The 18,870-nt window shown below is 43.8% G+C and overlaps 2 protein-coding genes across 3 annotated transcripts; one reads left to right on the forward strand and one right to left on the reverse strand.

Moving 5' to 3' along the window:
• Positions 1 to 3: 3 nt before the first annotated feature.
• LOC105009063 lies at positions 4 to 3,485 on the reverse strand. The gene is made up of 5 exons (XM_034290763.1): positions 3,464 to 3,485; positions 2,286 to 2,432; positions 1,574 to 1,657; positions 1,284 to 1,322; positions 4 to 668 (listed from the first exon to the last, which is right to left on the reverse strand). The coding sequence occupies exon 5, from the start codon at positions 654 to 656 to the stop codon at positions 330 to 332; it is 327 nt and encodes a 108-aa protein (XP_034146654.1). The 5' UTR covers positions 657 to 668; positions 1,284 to 1,322; positions 1,574 to 1,657; positions 2,286 to 2,432; positions 3,464 to 3,485; the 3' UTR covers positions 4 to 329.
• A 5,744-nt stretch (positions 3,486 to 9,229) lies between these two features.
• Positions 9,230 to 18,497, forward strand: LOC105009062 (sodium/hydrogen exchanger 9B2). 2 transcript variants are annotated; one of them, XM_029117816.2, is made up of 12 exons: positions 9,230 to 9,375; positions 10,203 to 10,328; positions 11,907 to 12,077; positions 12,343 to 12,485; positions 12,595 to 12,722; positions 14,730 to 14,905; positions 15,231 to 15,337; positions 15,613 to 15,762; positions 15,979 to 16,087; positions 17,268 to 17,404; positions 17,612 to 17,786; positions 18,048 to 18,497. In XM_029117816.2, exons 2-12 carry the CDS (start codon positions 10,214 to 10,216, stop codon positions 18,173 to 18,175), a joined length of 1,539 nt encoding a protein of 512 aa, XP_028973649.2. In that variant the 5' UTR covers positions 9,230 to 9,375; positions 10,203 to 10,213; the 3' UTR covers positions 18,176 to 18,497. The 2 variants fall into 2 exon arrangements, with proteins under 2 accessions (XP_028973649.2, XP_028973650.2); XM_029117817.2 differs by lacking the exon at positions 9,230 to 9,375 and adding an exon at positions 9,393 to 9,846.
• The last annotated feature ends 373 nt before the right edge of the window (positions 18,498 to 18,870 follow it).

The following is an 18,870-nucleotide window of genomic DNA, read 5'->3' on the forward strand; positions in this document are numbered from 1 at the left end:
AACTTACTTTTGGTGTCTTTATTTCATGACAGTATTAACAACATGTTTGAAAAAAGGGAAAACTGTACAGCAATAACAAGATTCAGAGGGAGATACGAAGAGAAAAGTATTTAAGAGAGATAAAGGAGAGAACAGGATTTAAGAGAGATAAGGAGAGAACTGTATTTAAGAGAGATAAAGGAGAGAACAGGATTTAAGAGAGATAAGGAGAGAACAGGATTTAAGAGAGATAAGGGGAGAGTAAGAGACGATGTCACACGTTCCCCCCACCCTGCCCTGCAGAACTGGGGAGTCGATGGGGGATGTGGGGGAGGGGTTAGAGGTCTCTCTTACAGGTGGTTCCTTTTAAAGGGGCAGGGGTGTCTTAAACCCCTCCTCCTTACCCCTCCTCCCCCCAGCCCCCACTTCTTCCCCTCTACACCCCACTGCCCTGGCTTGGTCACATGTTGTGTCCCCGTCTTCATCTGCATCACCGCCGGACCCCCCGCCTCAGGTTTGGGGGTCTCTTGACCCTGCGAGACCATCGGAGCTTCAGTAGGGGGGTTCTGCAGGTGGGCATGGCTTGGGTCAGTCGTTAGGGGGGAGGGGTCAGGGTTAGGGTCAACACTGAGTCCCTGGCTCTGGAACACTGGACCCACCCCAGGCAATAGCATCATGGTATAGATCACCTACAAGACAGGAAATACATCATCAACATGAGATGGGACAGGAAATACATCATCAATATAAGACAGGACAAGAAATACATCATCAACATGAGACAGGCACAGGCATACATCATCAACATGAGACAGACACAGGAATTACATCTTAAAAATGAGAGAGGCAAAGGAAAACATCAACATGTCTTCATTGTTCTTAGCCTACTGATGGGAATGATATGACTATTGTGATGTAATATTTGTATGTAAGCTCAGGTTGTTTGTACATTTTAAATTACAAATGCCTTTTTGTTAATGTTTTGCAAATATGTTAATAAAAAAATAAAAAAACATGAGACAGGCACAGGAAAACATCATCAACATGAGACAGGCACAGGAAATAAAGCAATATCATGATCCTTGACTCCCATTGACTCCCACTGATAATGAAGTAAAAAGTAATTTAAAAATCTAATTGTCCTACATTCTGCATAGGTACTGCCTGAAACAGTCCCTGTTAAATTATCTCTGTGCTCCCTCTAGTGTTTCTTCTGGGTATTACGCGTCAGTCTGGCTATACAGAATGACTTCACTAGTGTTAGGCGTGACTATGTTTCTGTAGTGTGTTGTGGTAGTACTCACACGGGGAAGTACAGCCTCTTCAGAACTTACAGAAGCTGACTGAAGAAGAAGAAGAACACGTGAGTTAGAATGAGTGACATATTAATCAATATAATCCATCAGTATATATAATATGTTGTCTATTGATCAGAGCTTGACTTGGGCTGGAGCAGTTCCCTACCAATCCCTCTGTTTATTTAATCCCAAAAACATAATTGAGCCATCATACGCACACATCCATACACACACACACACACATACACAAAGTCGCATACACACTCACACACATCCACATGCACGCGTATACAGACCTGAGACTGAGCTCCACCTACATGACCTGATAACTGCCAGGTCAGACCATCCTGGGAGGGGACTACATTGTACACTGAGAATATCTAGGAGGAACAGAGGGGGAGAGAGGGAGGAGAGAGGGGGAGAGAGGGAGGAGAGAGGGAGGAGAAAGGGGGAGAGAGGGAGGAGAGAGGGAGGAGAGAGGGAGGAGAGAGGGAGGAGAGAGGGGGAGAGAGGGGGAGAGAGGGAGGAGAGAGGGAGGGTAGGGAGGGAGGGAGGGATGGAGGAGAGAGGGGGAGAGAGGGAGGGAGAAGAATTAGTTGGTGTCTTCAAAAAAGATGAAGTGGATTATCTTACTGTGTGTGTTTGGGTTGGAATTCTATATACAGACAATCAGACCACAGACACACACATCCATCAGCACAGACCATAAACACACACACACATCCATCAGCCCAGACCATAAACACACACACACATCCATCAGTCCAGACCATAAACACACACATCCATCAGTCCAGACCACAGACACACACATCCATCAGTCCAGACCATAAACACACACATCCATCAGTCCAGACCATAAACACACACACATCCATCAGTCCAGACCACAGACACACACATCCATCAGTCCAGACCACAGACACACACATCCATCAGTCCAGACCATAAACACACACACATATCCATCAGTCCAGACCACAGACACACACATCCATCAGTCCAGACCTGTGCTTGCTGTTCAGGAGTGAGCGTGTGCAGGCTGGGCAGTAGTTGTGTGACAGGGTAGATGGGATAGAAAGGCTGCAGCTGAGACTGGGGATCTCCAGGATCCGTCACCAATGTCTCCTCAGCCGGCTCATTCACATCTACCAACTGGATATCATTACATGAAGAATGTTAGCATTCACATCTACCAACTGGATATCATTACATGAAGAATGTTAGCATTCACATCTACCAACTGGATATCATTACATGAAGAATGTTAGCATTCGCATCTACCAACTGGATATCATTACATGAAGAATGTTAGCATTCACATCTACCAACTGGATATCATTACATGAAGAATGTTAGCATTCACATCTACCAACTGGATATCATTACATGAAGAATGTTAGCATTCACATCTACCAACTGGATATCCTTACAGGAAGAATGTTAGCATTCACATCTACCAACTGGATATCATTACATGAAGAATGTTAGCATTCACATCTACCAACTGGATATCCTTACAGGAAGAATGTTAGCATTCACATCTACCAACTGGATATCATTACATGAAGAATGTTAGCATTCACATCTACCAACTGGATATCATTACATGAAGAATGTTAGCATTGACATCTACCAACTGGATATCATCAAATGAAGAATGTTAGCATTCACATCTACCAACTGGATATCATAAAATGAAGAATGTGAACATTCACATCTACCAACTGGATATAGATGTGAATGTTAGCATTCACATATACCAACTGGATATCATTACATGAAGAATATTAGCCTTCACATCTACATCTATAACAAATGTAGTAATTTCATCAACATGTTTACATTATTGTAGTGAGTCGTCACTCACGATCTTATAATCTCCACCCGGCACAGACAGAAAAGGTCTGGCAACCACTTTGAGCCCGGTTCCCCTCTAGGTTTCTTTCTAGGTTTTAATTGTACTAAAAACCTAGAAAGGAGGTTTTCCTAGCCACTTTATATCTGTTTTTACATCAGCATCACTTGCTCAAATGCCAGATATCTATACAAGCCCTTAGTGACAACTACTGATGTGAAAGGAGATTATTAAAATAGATTTCAATGATTGACTGTAGAGATACTTAATATTTACGTATTGTACATGGAAAACATGACATAGTAATGTGATGTCTAGATTATCTCACCTGAGGGGAAGGAGTCTGAAACACAGGCCCTGATAGTGGATTCTGACCAATCGCAGGTTCTGATAAAGAATGAAAACGAGGGTCCTGGCCAATGGCAGACATCCGTAGAGCATTCTGGCCAGTGGCAGACTGTGTTGGTAGGTTGTGGTTGTCTGGGGTCAGAGGGTAGAGGACCGTCCTGGTGGAGCCTGTGTGGTCAGGTATGGTCATAGGATAAAACAAGGTCCAGCCAGAACCAGGAAGAGATGCTCTGGATTGTTGTACCTGCACAATACAGCCATAAAACCATTCATCATCATCATCATTTTGGTAATTTAGCAATCAATCCCCATCACCGCCATCACCATCATCAACCACAACAGCCCCATCATCATCATCATCATCAACGACCACATGACTCACCAGGTAGGATGAGGTGGGGGACCAGAGACAGACCCAGGACAGTAGCAGGCTCAGTCGGTGAGCAGGTGTCCTTCTCCTCTCCATGATCACTGTGGCAACCAGACTGTCTGACCCTCTAATGGATCTCTAATGGTCCTGACACCTGCTGTCTTGAGCCTTCAGATGGATCTCTAATGGTCCTGACACCTGCTGTCTTAAACCTTCTGATGGATCTCTAATGGTCCTGACACCTTCTGTCTTGAACCTTCAGATGGATCTCTAATGGTCCTGACACCTTCTGTCTTGAGCGTTCAGATGGATCTCTAATGGTCCTGACACCTTCTGTCTTGAGCGTTCAGATGGATCTCTAATGGTCCTGACACCTGCTGTCTTGATCCTTCAGATGGATCTCAAATAGTCCAAGCACCTTTTTTCTTGATCCTTCAGATGGATCTCTAATGGTCCTGACACCTGCTGTCTTGAGCGTTCAGATGGATCTCTTATGGTCCTGACACCTGCTGTCTTGAGCGTTCAGATGGATCTCTTATGGTCCTGACACCTGCTGTCTTGAACCTTCAGATGGATCTCTAATGGTCCTGACACCTGCTGTCTTGAACCTTCAGATGGATCTCTAATGGTCCTGACCCCTTCTGTCTTAAACCTTCTGATGGATCTCTAATGGTCCTGACACCTTCTGTCTTGAACCTTCAAAAATGTCTATCTTCAAACGTCAATCTTTTTCAGTTTTCTTCTCTTTGTTGTTCTACTCCACCAGCCGGCAGTTTGTTTTCAGTTGTATTTTTTGTCAGATTCCCAAACTGTAAAACTATTAACATCAGCTTTTAAAAGTTATATTTTCAGTCACCAACCTCAATCCGTAGTTTTCTTTCTGACCCTTTGAGATCCAGAAGAAAGTCCCAAAATGTTGTAAATCATAGACATCAGCTGGCTGTTCTTCCTTCTGCCTCTGAACTGCTCTGATGCTTCTATTTAACCTCTGACCCTTCCTTACGTCAGCCTATCAGACGGCAAGGATTTAGGAGAGGAAACGCATCATCATGATCACATACGTCTGAGGAAGGAACACATCATGTCTGTCTAGTCTGGAATTTAAGACACATGCACCACACACACACCCACACACACACAGACACACACACCCACACACACACAGACACACACACCCCCCCCCCCACACACACACATACATACCACCCACACATATCATATATACATACATGCATACAGACACGTCATAGAGACAAATAAAAGGAAAAACACACACATACCAGAGACACACACACACAGCCATACACACAAAGACACACACTCTATACATAGAGAGAAACAAACTACATACATGGTCACCCAAAAACACACACAAACACACACACAGAGGTTTTAGTGTGGTTGATTTTCTGAGATGGTCATCATCTGGTTAATCCCCCTCTGACTGTTTACATCTCAGCATCAATTAACACCTGTGTGTGTGTATGTGTGTGTCTGTGTGTATGTGTGTATGAATGTGTGTGTGTGTGTGTGTATGTGTGTGGCCTTGACATTTTGTCCCCATAAGTTTCTGGTCCCCACGAATCAAAAGTCAATTTCAGGATCAGTGTTTAGGTTTAGGGTCAACCTTACAATTAACTTTAGAGTTGGAATTGGGGTTTCAGGTGTTGTTGGTAACGTTTAGGGTTCAGGTAAGGCATTACATCTAGGTAAAATGTAGGCATAAATGTTACTTTATTTGGGTTAAGGTTAGGGTTAGGGTTAGATTAGGGTTAGGGTTAGATTAGGGTTAGGTTAAGGTTAGGGTTAGCGTTAGATTAGGGTTAGGTTAAGGTTAGGGTTAGGGTTAGATTAGGGTTAGGTTAAAGGTTAGGGTTAGGGTTAGATTAGGGTTAGGTTAAGGTTAGGGTTAGATTAGGGTTAGGTTAAGGTTAGGGTTAGATTAGGGTTAGGTTAAGGTTAGGGTTAGGGTTTTGTTTAGGGCAAGGGAGCATGGAATTTAGTTTTTCTGTTCCCCAAAAGTTAAAAAAACATAGTGTGTGTGTGTAACTGTGTGTGTGTGTTTGTGTATGAAGGAAAGAAGAAGAAGGGCAGATACACACACACTTCAACTTCTTCCTCCCTCGCTGCATCAATCCTCCTTTTCTCCTTTCTTCTCCCTCCCTCCTCATCTCTTTTCCTCTTTTCTCATCCCTCCCTTCTCTCCTCCTCGTTTCTCCTCTTGTCCTCTCCTCTCCTACGTCCCTCCCTCTGTCCCCTTTCCTACCTGGTTCCCTCCTTTTCTCCTCTCCTAGATCCCTCCCTCACTCCCTCCTCTGTCAACTCTCCTTCTTCCCTCCCTTCTCCTCTCCTCTGTTCTTTTTCTCTCCTCCACCCCTCCCTCCTCGCTCCTCCTCTCCTCTGTTCTCCTCACCTCCTCTAGTTAATCCATTAATTCTAGGGTGCTGAGAGTCAGACACAGACAGCAACACCCATAATCACACAGCTTTTATAATCAGAGTGTGTGTGTGTGAGCGTGTGTGTAGGTGAGCGTGTGTGTGAGCGTGTGTGTGTTTCTGTGGTATAGAGTGATTATTCAGACAGTGCTGAGAGCAGACATGTTCATTTGATAACGTCATGACACTGGGTCCCTTTGTTGGGTTGATCTTGTGGCTAGCAGGGAGCCAGCGGGAGATCTAGTGTCTAGTGGCTTCTCCCTTACGTTTAAATTATCATAAAGATCACTGATTAGTTAGAGACTCCTCACCTGGTTGATTTATCATTATGTTCACTAATTAGTTATACAGTAGACTCCTCACCTGGTTGATTTATCATTATGTTCACTAATTAGTTATACAGTAGACTCCTCACCTGGTTGATTTATCATTAACAGTAGACTCCTCACCTGATTGATTGATATTTCATTTAATTGATTAGTTAAGTAATCTCCTCACATAGTGGATTTTTCATTGAGGGAATACATTTGTTTGGGGTGAGTTCATGTTTTACCACAGCTTTGTCAAATTATGGTTAACACAAAGAGTAGGTCATATTTCCCGTTATGGTGTCTGAGTTTATTGTCTGATATATCTGACTTTAAGAGGGTCAGCAACCACAAATATATCAAATATAGCACAATAAATAAATCCCACCCAGTTTACTACATTAAAATGGTAGCATCTATCAATTACTATCTGCTAGAATCTTGTTTTATGGTTATATTGGTAATATCCTAGTTGTATCTTGGTTATATATTGGTTATATTTTAGCTGTATTTTGGTTCTTTGTTGATTGTATCTTGACTGTATCTCGGTTGAATTGTGTGAGTTCATCAGGATGTGAGCAGGAATGGAAAAAGGAAGGGTTTCGGAAGGCGCCAAAGGAATTTCTTCAGGAACCCTGAGATGAAAAAAACAAACAACAATAACAGCACATCATTTTATGTAATCTCCCAAAGAATGAAGTCGTCTCTGAAACAGAAGAAATCTCAGAACCACACGAACAATTAAAAGCTTGTATAATTTGGTCAGCAGCATGATGTAGCAGACAACATGGAAAATGTATCAATGTTGCTGCAGCAATTTTTCAATTGTTTTTTTATGATGGAAATTCCCAGACATAATCTGATGTGAGTATGCCCTTGCCATCAAGAACCCCCTTATGAATGAGGACACAATCTGATGTGAGTATGCTTGATACTGTCCACCTTTGCTGTCTTGCCAGGTGGGCTTTCATCGCCACTGGGATGCCCTCCCTCCATTGCCATTCAGGGGGCAGAGTCTCTGGCTTGTTGCGGTCTCTCTGTTGTGCACATTGTGCAATTAGGCTGAACTCTGCTGGCAATACTCAGCTTTCATTCAGGCCATCTTTATGTAGAGCAACAATTCTTTTTTAAGAGAGTTATTTGCCATGAGGAACCATGTTGAACTTCCAGTGACCAGTATGAGGGAGTGTGAGAGCGATGACACCAAATTTAACACACCTGCTCCCCATTCACACCTGAGACCTTGTAACACTAACGAGTCACATGACTCACTTTTGTTGCCAGCGGTTTAATGGCTGTAATGTATGTGTGTGTGCGTGTGTGTGAGTGTGTGTATCAGTTGAGGCCAGTGCTCAGGTCATACTGGGTTAAAACACTTGTTTCTCAATCTGTCTGTGTGTCTGGGGAGAAAAACATAGGAGAAGAAAGTTTAGCCTGAATGATAGTTAGCAGTCTGTTTCTGCCTGAATGCCTCTTCAAGCTTTAACCTGCCACTTCTTGTTCGGCGTGACAGCATGGAGTAGACAGAAGACAGACACTCAGACATGGACACAACCGAGCTCCACACCTGAGGGAAGAAATGAGCACAGACACAGAATGAACAGCAGTACAACAGGACCTGGATCATTCTGGTTCCCACTGTATTTTTGGGTTATAGATGAACTGTTTACTACCCTGCCACAAACAACAGATTGTATTAACGGCAGCCTGACAGACAGTCCTTCTGCTCAAGGCCAGTATGTGCCGATGGTCTTTTAAAGTACAGTATTACACAGATTATCTGGCAGACGTTCTACATACTCAGAATTACCATGAAAAAACACATTCCAGTCAGGATCTGTCTTAAAATACTCCATGATAATCATAGACAGCTGTTTGGCCTTTGTGGTTGTCAGGTCTGGGGTGTCAAGAAGAAAACAAAACCCAAAATAATGCATGCAATGTTAAATTAGGAATCATAAAATCAAGTGTAAAATGTAACAGCCAGCTTTCATTAGAAACAATCTAGAGAGAGAATAAACTAGAGAAGAGGCCCTCTGAGAAATGTAGATTTAGGCTAGGGAGTATTTTTAGGAAATAGGGGTTAAAATGAAGGGAATATGGACTACAGTTAGGGATTAGAGACTAAGGTTGTGGAATAGGAACTATGTTTAGTGAAAAGGGATTTAGGTTCGGGAATATGGACTGAGGTTAGAAAATAGGGATTAAGGTTAGAGAATAGAGACTAAGGTTAGAGAATAGAGACTAAGGTTAGAGAATAGAGACTAAGGTTAGAGAATAGAGACTAAGGTTAGATAAAGAGGGATTAAGGTTATGGATTAGAGACTAAGGTTAGGGATTAGAGACTAAGGTTAGTGATTAGAGACTAAGGTTAGTGATTAGAGACTAAGGTTAGAGAATAGAGACTAAAGTTAGTGATTTGAGACTAAAGTTAGAGAATAGGGAAAGAGTCCAAAGGTGTCTCTCGGTTCTTTTCTGTCAAGAACTGAGGAGTCCAAAGGTTTCTTTCTCTTTTTCACTGTTCTCCTCTGTCCTTTCTCTTCTCCGTCACTCTCTCTCTCTCTCTCTCTCTGTCATCCTCACTCTCTTTTTTTCTGTTTCTGTGTCCTACTCTCCCTCATGCACACACACACACACACACACACACACACACTCACACACACAAGAACATGCAACAGTTGACCGATTTGCTGACAATCAGGAGAGTTTGATCAGGTGTCTCCATGCTCGGCTCAGTATCAGAAGAGAAGAAACGACAGGAGCCGGCTGGAAAACCCAGGTAAATGCTGGGTGTGTCTTTCTATTTTCACAATACAATGAAGACATATTTTAACAACATAATGAGGACATATTTTAACAACATAAAGAGGACATATTTTAACAAAAAGGGAGGACATATTTGAACAACATAATGAGGACATATTTGAACAACATAAAGAGGACATATTTGAACAACATAAAGAGGACATATTTCAACAACATAATGAGGACATATTTGAACAACATAAAGAGGACATATTTGAACAACATAATGAGGACATATTTGAACAACATAATGAGGACATATTTGAACAACATAATGAGGACATTTTTTAACCCAAGTTCCAACTGGGGCCATGGTTAGTCATACATGTTGGGTTGTTGATGTTAGATTTATATTGAGATTAGGGTTTGAGTACAGTTTAAGATTAGGAGAAGTAAAAGTAGAATTTTTCAAGGACTGTCAATTTTGGTGTCGCTATTTAAATAGGTAAGTAAACGTGTGTGTGAGTGTGTGTTTCCTGTACGCAGATAGACTGTGTTCCCGATATATCTGGCCTTTATTAATTCTTGATATATCTGGCCTTTATTAATTCTTGATTTATCTGGCCTTTATTCATTCTTGATATATCTGGCCTTTATTAATTCTTGATTTATCTGGCCTTTATTAATTCTTGATTTATCTGGCCTTTATTAATGCCCAATATGTTCTGGTTCTGAGATGACCTATAATAACCCCAGAGTTTTGTTGTATATTTCTGTCAGTCCATCTTTATCGGTCTGTTTGTTTGTCTGTTTCTGTATTTTTAGTAAGTAAGGTGTTTGCTTGTTATCGTGTGTTTCCAGGTGAGGAAACCATGTCGGACTCTTCGATGTCAGACTCCTCCCCCTGCTGCTCGTGTTCCTGCTTCAAACAAATGAAACAGCGATGTCCCCGACCACACGGCTTTCTGGCCCACGCTGTCACTAAGGGTACGTTGCTTCTCTGTGTGTGTGAGTGTGTGTGTTTTGGTGTGGGTGTGTTATTTTGAGTTAACAGCAAATTTACACTGTTATACAAGCTGAACACTCACTACTTTACACTGTAGCAAAGTGTCATTTCCTCAGTGTTGTCACATGAAAAGATATACTCAAATATTTACAAAAATGTGAGGGGTGTACTCACTTTTGTGTGTACTGTTTGTTTAGGTGTGTGTGTTTGGGTACGTGTGTGTGTAGGTGTGTGTACTGTTTGTTTAGGTGTGTGTGTTTGGGTACGTGTGTGTGTAGGTGTGTGTACTGTTTGTTTAGGTGTGTGTGTTTGGGTACCTGTGTGTGTAGGTGAGTGTACTGTACAGTATATGAGCACCAGATGACCCAGCGGTTAGACCAGATTACTATTTATCTAGCTATTCCCAACAAATGTAAGTCCCCAGTAAAACATGACTATTTATCTACAAGTTTCTCTAGCTGTTCCCAACAAATGTAAGTCCCCAGTAAAACATGACTATTTATCTACAAGTTTCTCTAGCTGTTCCCAACATATGTAAGTCCCCAGTAAAACCTGATTATTCACCCACAAGGTTCTTTAGCTATTCCCAACATATGCAAGTCCCCAGTAAAACATGACTATTTATCTACAAGTTTGTCTAGCTGTTCCCAACATATGTATGTCCGCAGCAAAACATGACTATTTATCTACAAGTTTGTCTAGCTGTTCCCAACATATGTATGTCCGCAGCAAAACATGACTATTTATCTACAAGTTTGTCTAGCTGTTCCCAACATATGTATGTCCGCAGCAAAACATGACTATTTATCTACAAGTTTGTCTAGCTGTTCCCAACATATGTATGTCCCCAGTAAAACATGACTATTTATCTACAAGGTTCTCTAGCTGCTCTCAACAAAAGAAACATCTACTTCTATCATAGGGGCAAGTTTCAGGGTAAGAGTTACATTTGGATTTAGTGTTAGAATTGGGGGTTGTTTTAGGATAAATGGTAAAAGCATCTCATTTGGATCTTGAATGGATGTAGGGATTCAGGGTTAGGTTCTGGTTCTGGTTGTGGTTGTGGGTTTCAAATCCCAGCGGTTGACCAGTATGATAATAGATGTAAGAGATAGATACACAATGTTAAGAAAGGCTATTATCTAGAGTGAATTAGAGGTTCTGTGTTCTCCTCCAGTGGTTATATGTGTCTTTTCTGTGTTCTCCTCCAGTGGTTATCTGTGTGTCTGTTCTGTGTTCTCCTCCAGTGGTTATGTGTGTCTGTTCTGTGTTCTCCTCCAGTGGTTATATGTGTCTTTTCTGTGTTCTCCTCCAGTGGTTATCTGTGTGTCTGTTCTGTGTTCTCCTCCAGTGGTTATGTGTGTCTGTTCTGTGTTCTCCTCCAGTGGTTATATGTGTCTGTTCTGTGTTCTCCTCCAGTGGTTATCTGTGTGTCTGTTCTGTGTTCTCCTCCAGTGGTTATCCGTGTGTCTGTTGTGTTCTCCTCCAGTGGTTATCTGTGTGTCTGTTCTGTGTTCTCCTCCAGTGGTTATCCGTGTGTCTGTTGTGTTCTCCTCCAGTGGTTATGGCAGCGTTGTGGTTCGGGGTGGTCTGGTCCATCACTGGGAAGGAGTGCTATCCAGGGGGGAATCTGTTCGGCATCATCATCTTGTTTCTCTCTGCCGTGTGTGGAGGAAAACTGGTCGGATTGATCAAATTTCCAACAATCCCCCCGTTTCCACCTCTACTTGGTATGATCCAACTACCAACACTCCCTCACTTTCCCGCCTCTACTTGGTGTTGATCCAACTAGACACAGCAGTTGTAGCTAATTGAGTGTTACAGAATTTGTGTCTTTGACCAGAACTTCTATTTATGTATTTATGTGTCACATACTAAGCGCACACAAATATTGTTTTTTAAATCTGTGTTTGGTGTGTGATTCAGGTATGTTACCAGCAGGTGTCTTCCATGATGTCCTGTACAGTATCTAACGGATGTTTTGTGTGTGTTCAGGTATGTTAACAGCAGGTCTCCTTCTCCGTAACGTCCCGTATGTAACAGATGTGGTCCACATTGAGCAGGCCTGGTCAGCGTCTCTGAGGAACATCGCTCTGGCCATCATACTGACCCGTGCTGGACTGGGCCTTGATCCCACGGTACACAGAAGTTCCATGGCTAAAGGTTTAACGTGTTTGTTCTCAAGGTGGTGTGTGTGTGTTCTCCAGGCTCTCAGCAGGCTCAAGGTGGTGTGTGTGTGTTCTCCAGGCTCTCAGCAGGCTCAAGGCGGTGTGTTTGCGAGTGGCAGTTGGACCGTGTACAGTTGAGGCCTTGACAGTAGCTGTGATGTCCCACTTCCTGATGGACCTGCCCTGGATCTGGTCATTTATACTTGGGTAAAACACTTCACACACAGACACAAAAACACACTATATTCAGAAAACCACGTGTAGACAGACAGTTCAGCAGGGCTTTGTCAGTAGTACGGTGTTGCGGGAGCAAGGAACCAGGCGCAGGCAGACGGTAGTCTGTGTTGACAATTTTTTTATTCAAACAAACACCGAGCACAAAACAACGAAAGAAAAGAGCTGACTAAAGCTGCAAAACGACAGTATACAACGGCTCTAAAGAACCTTACGTACAAACGGCAACACACACGACGACATCCAACAATCACAATGATCCACAAATGCAGGGAGCAGAGGGGAAACATTTAAACACATGGTGTGATAGGGACCTGGTGTGCATGATTAAAGACATATGACAGAAAACAAGTCAGGGATGTGTTTGTAAGTGATGGGAACTGAGGGTGTATGGAACGGTGGCGCTGCTGCTCATTGTATCGTGACACTTTAATTGGTTCAACAGAAAAACATGCTTTATTTTTTATTGAAATTTAACAGTGGTCTACAATTTTCTTCCTGCATAAATTCTGCACCGTTTCCCTAGTATTAAGAAATTTATTATTTCATATCATACTTATCTGAGGCATTGGTGGCATATAGCCTAAAAGGTGTGAAAATAATTTGTTTTTTTATCAAGTTAATATAAACTAAATTATAAAATTTTGCAAAGGCTTTGTTGTATCAAAAGCGTGACCGAGGGACCCAAGTATGGGTTGTGGAGGGACCCAGGTATGGGTTGTGGAGGGACCCAGGTATGGGTTGTGGAGGGACCCAGGTATGGGTTGTGGAGGAGGGGTCTTAAAATGTTTTGTGGAGGAGTCCTGGAAAAAATTGAGGTGGAACTCGGGGGCTCCGGTTTGTTATGGATTGGGGGGGAACTGAGGGGCCCTGGTATGAGCTGTGGAAGGGCCCTGGTATGAGTTGTGGAAGGGCCATGGTATGGATGGTTGAAGGGCCCTGGTTGGTATGGGATGTAAAAGGGCCCTGGTGTGGGATGTAAAAGGGCCCTGGTATGAGTTGTGGAAGGCCCCTGGTATGGGATGTAAAAGGGCCCTGGTATGGGTTGTGGAAGGGCCCTGGTATGAGTTGTGGAAGGGCCCTGGTATGGGTTGTGGAAGGCCCCTGGTATGAGTTGTGGAAGGGCCCTGGTATGGGTTGTGGAAGGCCCCTGGTATGAGTTGTGGAAGGGCCCTTGTATGGGTTGTGGAAGGGCCATGGTATGAGTTGTGGAAGGGCCCTGGTATGGGTTGTGGAAGGCCCCTGGTATGAGTTGTGGAAGGGCCCTGGTATGGGTTGTGGAAGGGCCATGGTATGAGTTGTGGAAGGGCCCTGGTATGGGTTGTGGAAGGGCCATGGTATGGGTTGTGGAAGGCCCCTGGTATGAGTTGTGGAAGGGCCCTGGTATGGGTTGTGGAAGGGCCATGGTATGAGTTGTGGAAGGGCCCTGGTATGGGTGGTAGAAGGGCCCTGGTTGGTGTGGGTTGTAGAAGGGCCCTGGTATGGGATGTCTGTTCCTCTCTCTAGTTAGAAGCCCATTCCCTGGGACACCAGCCCATTCCTTGGGACACCAGCCCATTCCCTGGGATGCCAGCCCTCTCTGGTCACGATTGTCTCAAATACTGTGATGTATGGTTCCATCATCCGTAGAAAGGCATGGTAGCAGGGCTGCATGCAGCCGATGTTTGTCCTGAGGTTTGTCTCTGTGTGTAAGGTAGTCCTGAGGTTTGTCTCTGTCTGTAGGTTTGTCCTGAGGTTTGTCTCTGTCTGTAGGTTTGTCCTGAGTGCTGTCTGTAGGTTTGTCCTGGGTGCTGTCTGTCTCTGTCTGTAGCTTTGTCCTGAGTGCTGTCTGTCTCTGTCTGTAGGTTTGTCCTGAGTGCTGTCTGTCTCTGTCTGTAGCTTTGTCCTGAGTGCTGTCTGTCTCTGTCTCTAGGTTTGTCCTGAGTGCTGTCTGTCTCTGTCTGTAGGTTTGTCCTGAGTGCTGTCTGTCTCTGTCTGTAGGTTTGTCCTGAGTGCTGTTTCTCCAGCGGTGGTCATTCCCTCCATGTTGTTGCTCCAGAAGAATGGCTACGGGGTGGAGAAGGGAATCCCCACCCTCCTGATGGCTGCTGGGAGTTTTGATGCCCTCTTGGCCATCACAGGGTTTAGTACCTGTCTGGGTGTGGCCTTCGCTACAGGTAAAATACTGTACATTACACACATAGCTGAGACAGTTCCCAGTTCAGTGATGAACAAACCTATTAAAGGGGCACTTCACCCTGGGGGGTCCATGTTATTTATCATGTCTGACAGACTTCTAGGGTGCATCTCCATGTGTGTCAATACGTGTGTGTGTGTCCTGTAGGCTCTACCTGGATGAACATACTAAAAGGTGTACTAGAGGTGGTCATTAGTAAATGTGTGAGTTTCCATGTGTCCTGTAGGCTCTACCTGGATGAATATACTAAAAGGTGTACTAGAGGTGGTCGTTAGTAAATGTGTGAGTTTCCATGTGTCCTGTAGGCTCTACCTGGATGAACATACTAAAAGGTGTACTAGAGGTGGTTGGGGGGTCGGTGGCTGGACTGCTCCTAGGACTCTTCATCTGTTTCTTTCCCAGTCTGGACCAGGTAAGACCTCACCAGGGAGGTGTTACAGAGGGAGGTGTTACAGAGGGAGGGGTCCCAGAAGGGAGGGGTCCCAGCGGGATGGTGTCACAGAGGGAGGTGTTACAGAGGGAGGGGTCACAACGGGATGGTGTCACAGAGAGAGGTGTTCCAGGGAGATGTTAACCTGAGGGAGGGAGATGTTCCGGGTGGAACACCTCTCCTATAACCCCTCCCCTGCACAACCACATCCCGCCAACCCCTCCTCTCACCTATAACCCCGCCCTCTCCCGCCCCAGGAGGATGTGGTTCTGAGGAGGAGTGCCATGTTGCTGGGTCTGGCTGTCTTCTCTGTGTTTGGGAGTCGAGTGGCTGGTTTCCCTGGAGCAGGAGGTCTCTGTACTCTGGTCATTGCCTTCCTAGCTTCCCTGGGCTGGGGGACAGAGAAGGTCAGTGTGTGTTTATGGACTTTGTAGTGGACTGTTAATGATGTGTGTCATCTCTTCAGACTTAATTCTGGTGTTTATTTTTATGAAGTATATAAAACATGTTTATTGGGTTTTTAGAAAGTATTTAACATATTTAAGAATTGCTTGTTGGCCACAGTTGTTTTGATGGTTATAAAGTGTTTATCATGTCTTTATTAATGTTTATAACCTCTCCAGGCCCCAGTTGCAGCTGTGCTGGGTAGATTCTGGGATGTCTTCCAGCCACTGCTGTTTGGACTGATAGGAGTAGAGATTAAAATATCTACACTGAACCCCAACACAATAGGTAAATACACCAAACTACTATAATATTACTACTACCACTATCTACACTGAACCCCAACACAGTAGGTAAATACACCATACTACTATAATATTACTACTACCACTATCTACACTGAACCCCAACACAGTAGGTAAATACACCAAGCTACTATAATATTACTACTACCACTATCTACACTGAACCCCAACACAGTAGGTAAATACACCAAGCTACTATAATATTACTACTACCACTATCTACACTGAACCCCAACACAGTAGGTAAATACACCATACTACTATAATATTACTACTACCACTATCTACACTGAACCCCAACACAGTAGGTAAATACACCATAATACTATAATATTACTACTACTACTATCTACACTGAACCCCAACACAGTAGGTAAATACACCATACTACTATAATATTACTACTACTACTATCTACACTGAACCCCAACACAGTAGGTAAATACTTTTACTATCACTGCTGCACTACATTAATATTACTATAATGACTATCACCACCACCAGTTCTTCTACCACAACTGTTATACTACTTAGTACTACAACTCTCCTTGTCTTTGTGTTTGTGTAGGTCTGGGCCTGTCTGGTTGTGGGTCTGGTCATTAGACTCTTGTCTTTGTGTTTGTGTAGGTCTGGGCCTGTCTGGTTGTGGGTCTGGTCATTAGACTCTTGTCTTTGTGTTTCTGTAGATCTGGGCCTGTCTGGTTGTGGGTCTGGTCATTAGACTCTTGTCTTTGTGTTTGTGTAGGTCTGGGCCTGTCTGGTTGTGGGTCTGGTCATTAGACTCTTGTCTTTGTGTTTGTGTAGGTCTGGGCCTGTCTGGTTGTGGGTCTGGTCATTAGACTCTTGTCTTTGTGTTTGTGTAGGTCTGGGCCTGTCTGGTTGTGGGTCTGGTCATTAGACTCTTGTCTTTGTGTTTGTGTAGATCTGGGCCTGTCTGGTTGTGGGTCTGGTCATTAGACTCTTGTCTTTGTGTTTGTGTAGGTCTGGGCATGGTGTGTCTGGTTGTGGGTCTGGTCATTAGACTCTTGTCTTTGTGTTTCTGTAGATCTGGGCCTGTCTGGTTGTGGGTCTGGTCATTAGACTCTTGTCTTTGTGTTTGTGTAGGTCTGGGCCTGTCTGGTTGTGGGTCTGGTCATTAGACTCTTGTCTTTGTGTTTGTGTAGGTCTGGGCATGGCGTGTCTGGCTGTGGGTCTGGTCATTAGGCTCCTCGTCATGTTCCTCATGGTTTTCTTCGGAGGCTTCAACATGAAGGAGAAACTGTTCATCTCTGTGGCCTGGATCCCCAAAGCCACTGTCCAGGTAGAAGAATAAAAGACAAATAAAATGTATTAAATGTGACAGCATCTCTCCTTTTCATGTGTTGTTATATCCAAACACCTCTGAGGGTTAAGGGGAGTCAGATCAGTGTTCTGTTCTACATCCTTGGTATTCTAGGTTTTCAGCACTTTTACTTGTTATTTTGGGTTCCAAGATGCCTGGGTTCTAACAGGTTCTGTTTGGTTCTAGGCAGCAATAGGTTCTACAGCACTAGACATGGCCCGTATGTCTGGGGATGAAGTTCTGGTGAAGTATGGTCTGGATGTTCTGACCGTGGCGGTTATGGCCATCCTCACTACAGCACCCATCGGAGCTCTGGGGATCGGCCTGGCAGGACCCAAACTACTGAAAAGACACACACAGAGTGAGTACACATACACGCACACACACACATTAATGTACACACTCACGCACAAACATGCACGCACACATACACACACAAAAGTTCACATGCACACAAACAATTTTGCACACAAAGAAACCCAATCAGCCTGTGGTACCCGATAAACGGCCAATCATCCTGTGGGACCCGATTAACGGCCAATCAGCCTGTGGCACCCGATTAACGGCCAATCAGCCTGTGGCACCTGTACGGGTAATCATCTCCCTGTCCCCTATAAAACAGGTGCCACTTTGCCAATCGAGGAGGTCAGACTGCAAGAGGCATCAGAAACCTCCGGTTCTACGAAGTGTAAAAGGAACATCTGTGGGATGGCTCAGCTTCATCCTCTGCTCCCACGTCATTCTGTCTAGATGACCCCCAATGACCCTGATCTAAGGTCACAGGCGCTAACATCAGCGCTGGGGAACTACTGGGGATGACGGGCCCTTTTCTGTGGAAAAGGAAGCTCCTGTCATTTGTGTCATTTTTAAAGTCACCCATTTTTCTGTATTGTTCAGTTTTTTTAAATGTTGAAGGTAACCGGGAGTCCGTCCTTTACCAGCGAAATATGTCTTCAGTGGACATTTATGCCTTTTCTGCTTTTTGCTGGTTGGATGAGATACTGTTTACATTATTGCACAAACCTGTGCCTCAATGTGCCCATTATTTAGTAAAAATAAAAAAATGTATAAAAAAACAAAGAAACATTGTTGGCTCATTTATTAGCCATCTGCCCAGCTGTTTTGAGTTGATCCGCCAAATGTTTATAACATACACACACGCCAGAGGTGGCACCACAAGTCCAAGTGGTCGAGCAAAATGTGGGACATCGGGACATTTCTCGGGGACCAGACCATTTTTACTCAACTTGTGAGGTAAACTTGTGTCCTACTTATATGCTTAGTTGACGAAAGATAATTGTAATCATTCACATACATTGGAGTAACTCAGTAGACACTTATCCAGATGGACAAGGCACAGAACTTTTATAGAAAAGTATACAATCTTGTGTATCCTATTATTAAATTAATCAACAGCTCACTTCAAAAAGGTGTTTACAAAATGA

This window comes from Esox lucius, chromosome 24 (assembly GCF_011004845.1).
Source record: "Esox lucius isolate fEsoLuc1 chromosome 24, fEsoLuc1.pri, whole genome shotgun sequence".
NCBI lineage: Eukaryota > Metazoa > Chordata > Actinopteri > Esociformes > Esocidae > Esox > Esox lucius.

Coding starts and splice junctions, on each gene's coding strand:
- LOC105009062 (XM_029117816.2), top strand. CDS start 10,214: ATGTCGGACTCTTCGATGTCAGACTCCTCCCCCTGCTGCTCGTGTTCC. Junction 10,329..11,906: donor GGCCCACGCTGTCACTAAGG/GTACGTTGCTTC, acceptor GTTCTCCTCCAG/TGGTTATGGCAGCGTTGTGG. Junction 17,787..18,047: donor ACTGAAAAGACACACACAGA/GTGAGTACACAT, acceptor CCTATAAAACAG/GTGCCACTTTGCCAATCGAG.
- LOC105009063 (XM_034290763.1), bottom strand. CDS start 656: ATGATGCTATTGCCTGGGGTGGGTCCAGTGTTCCAGAGCCAGGGACTC.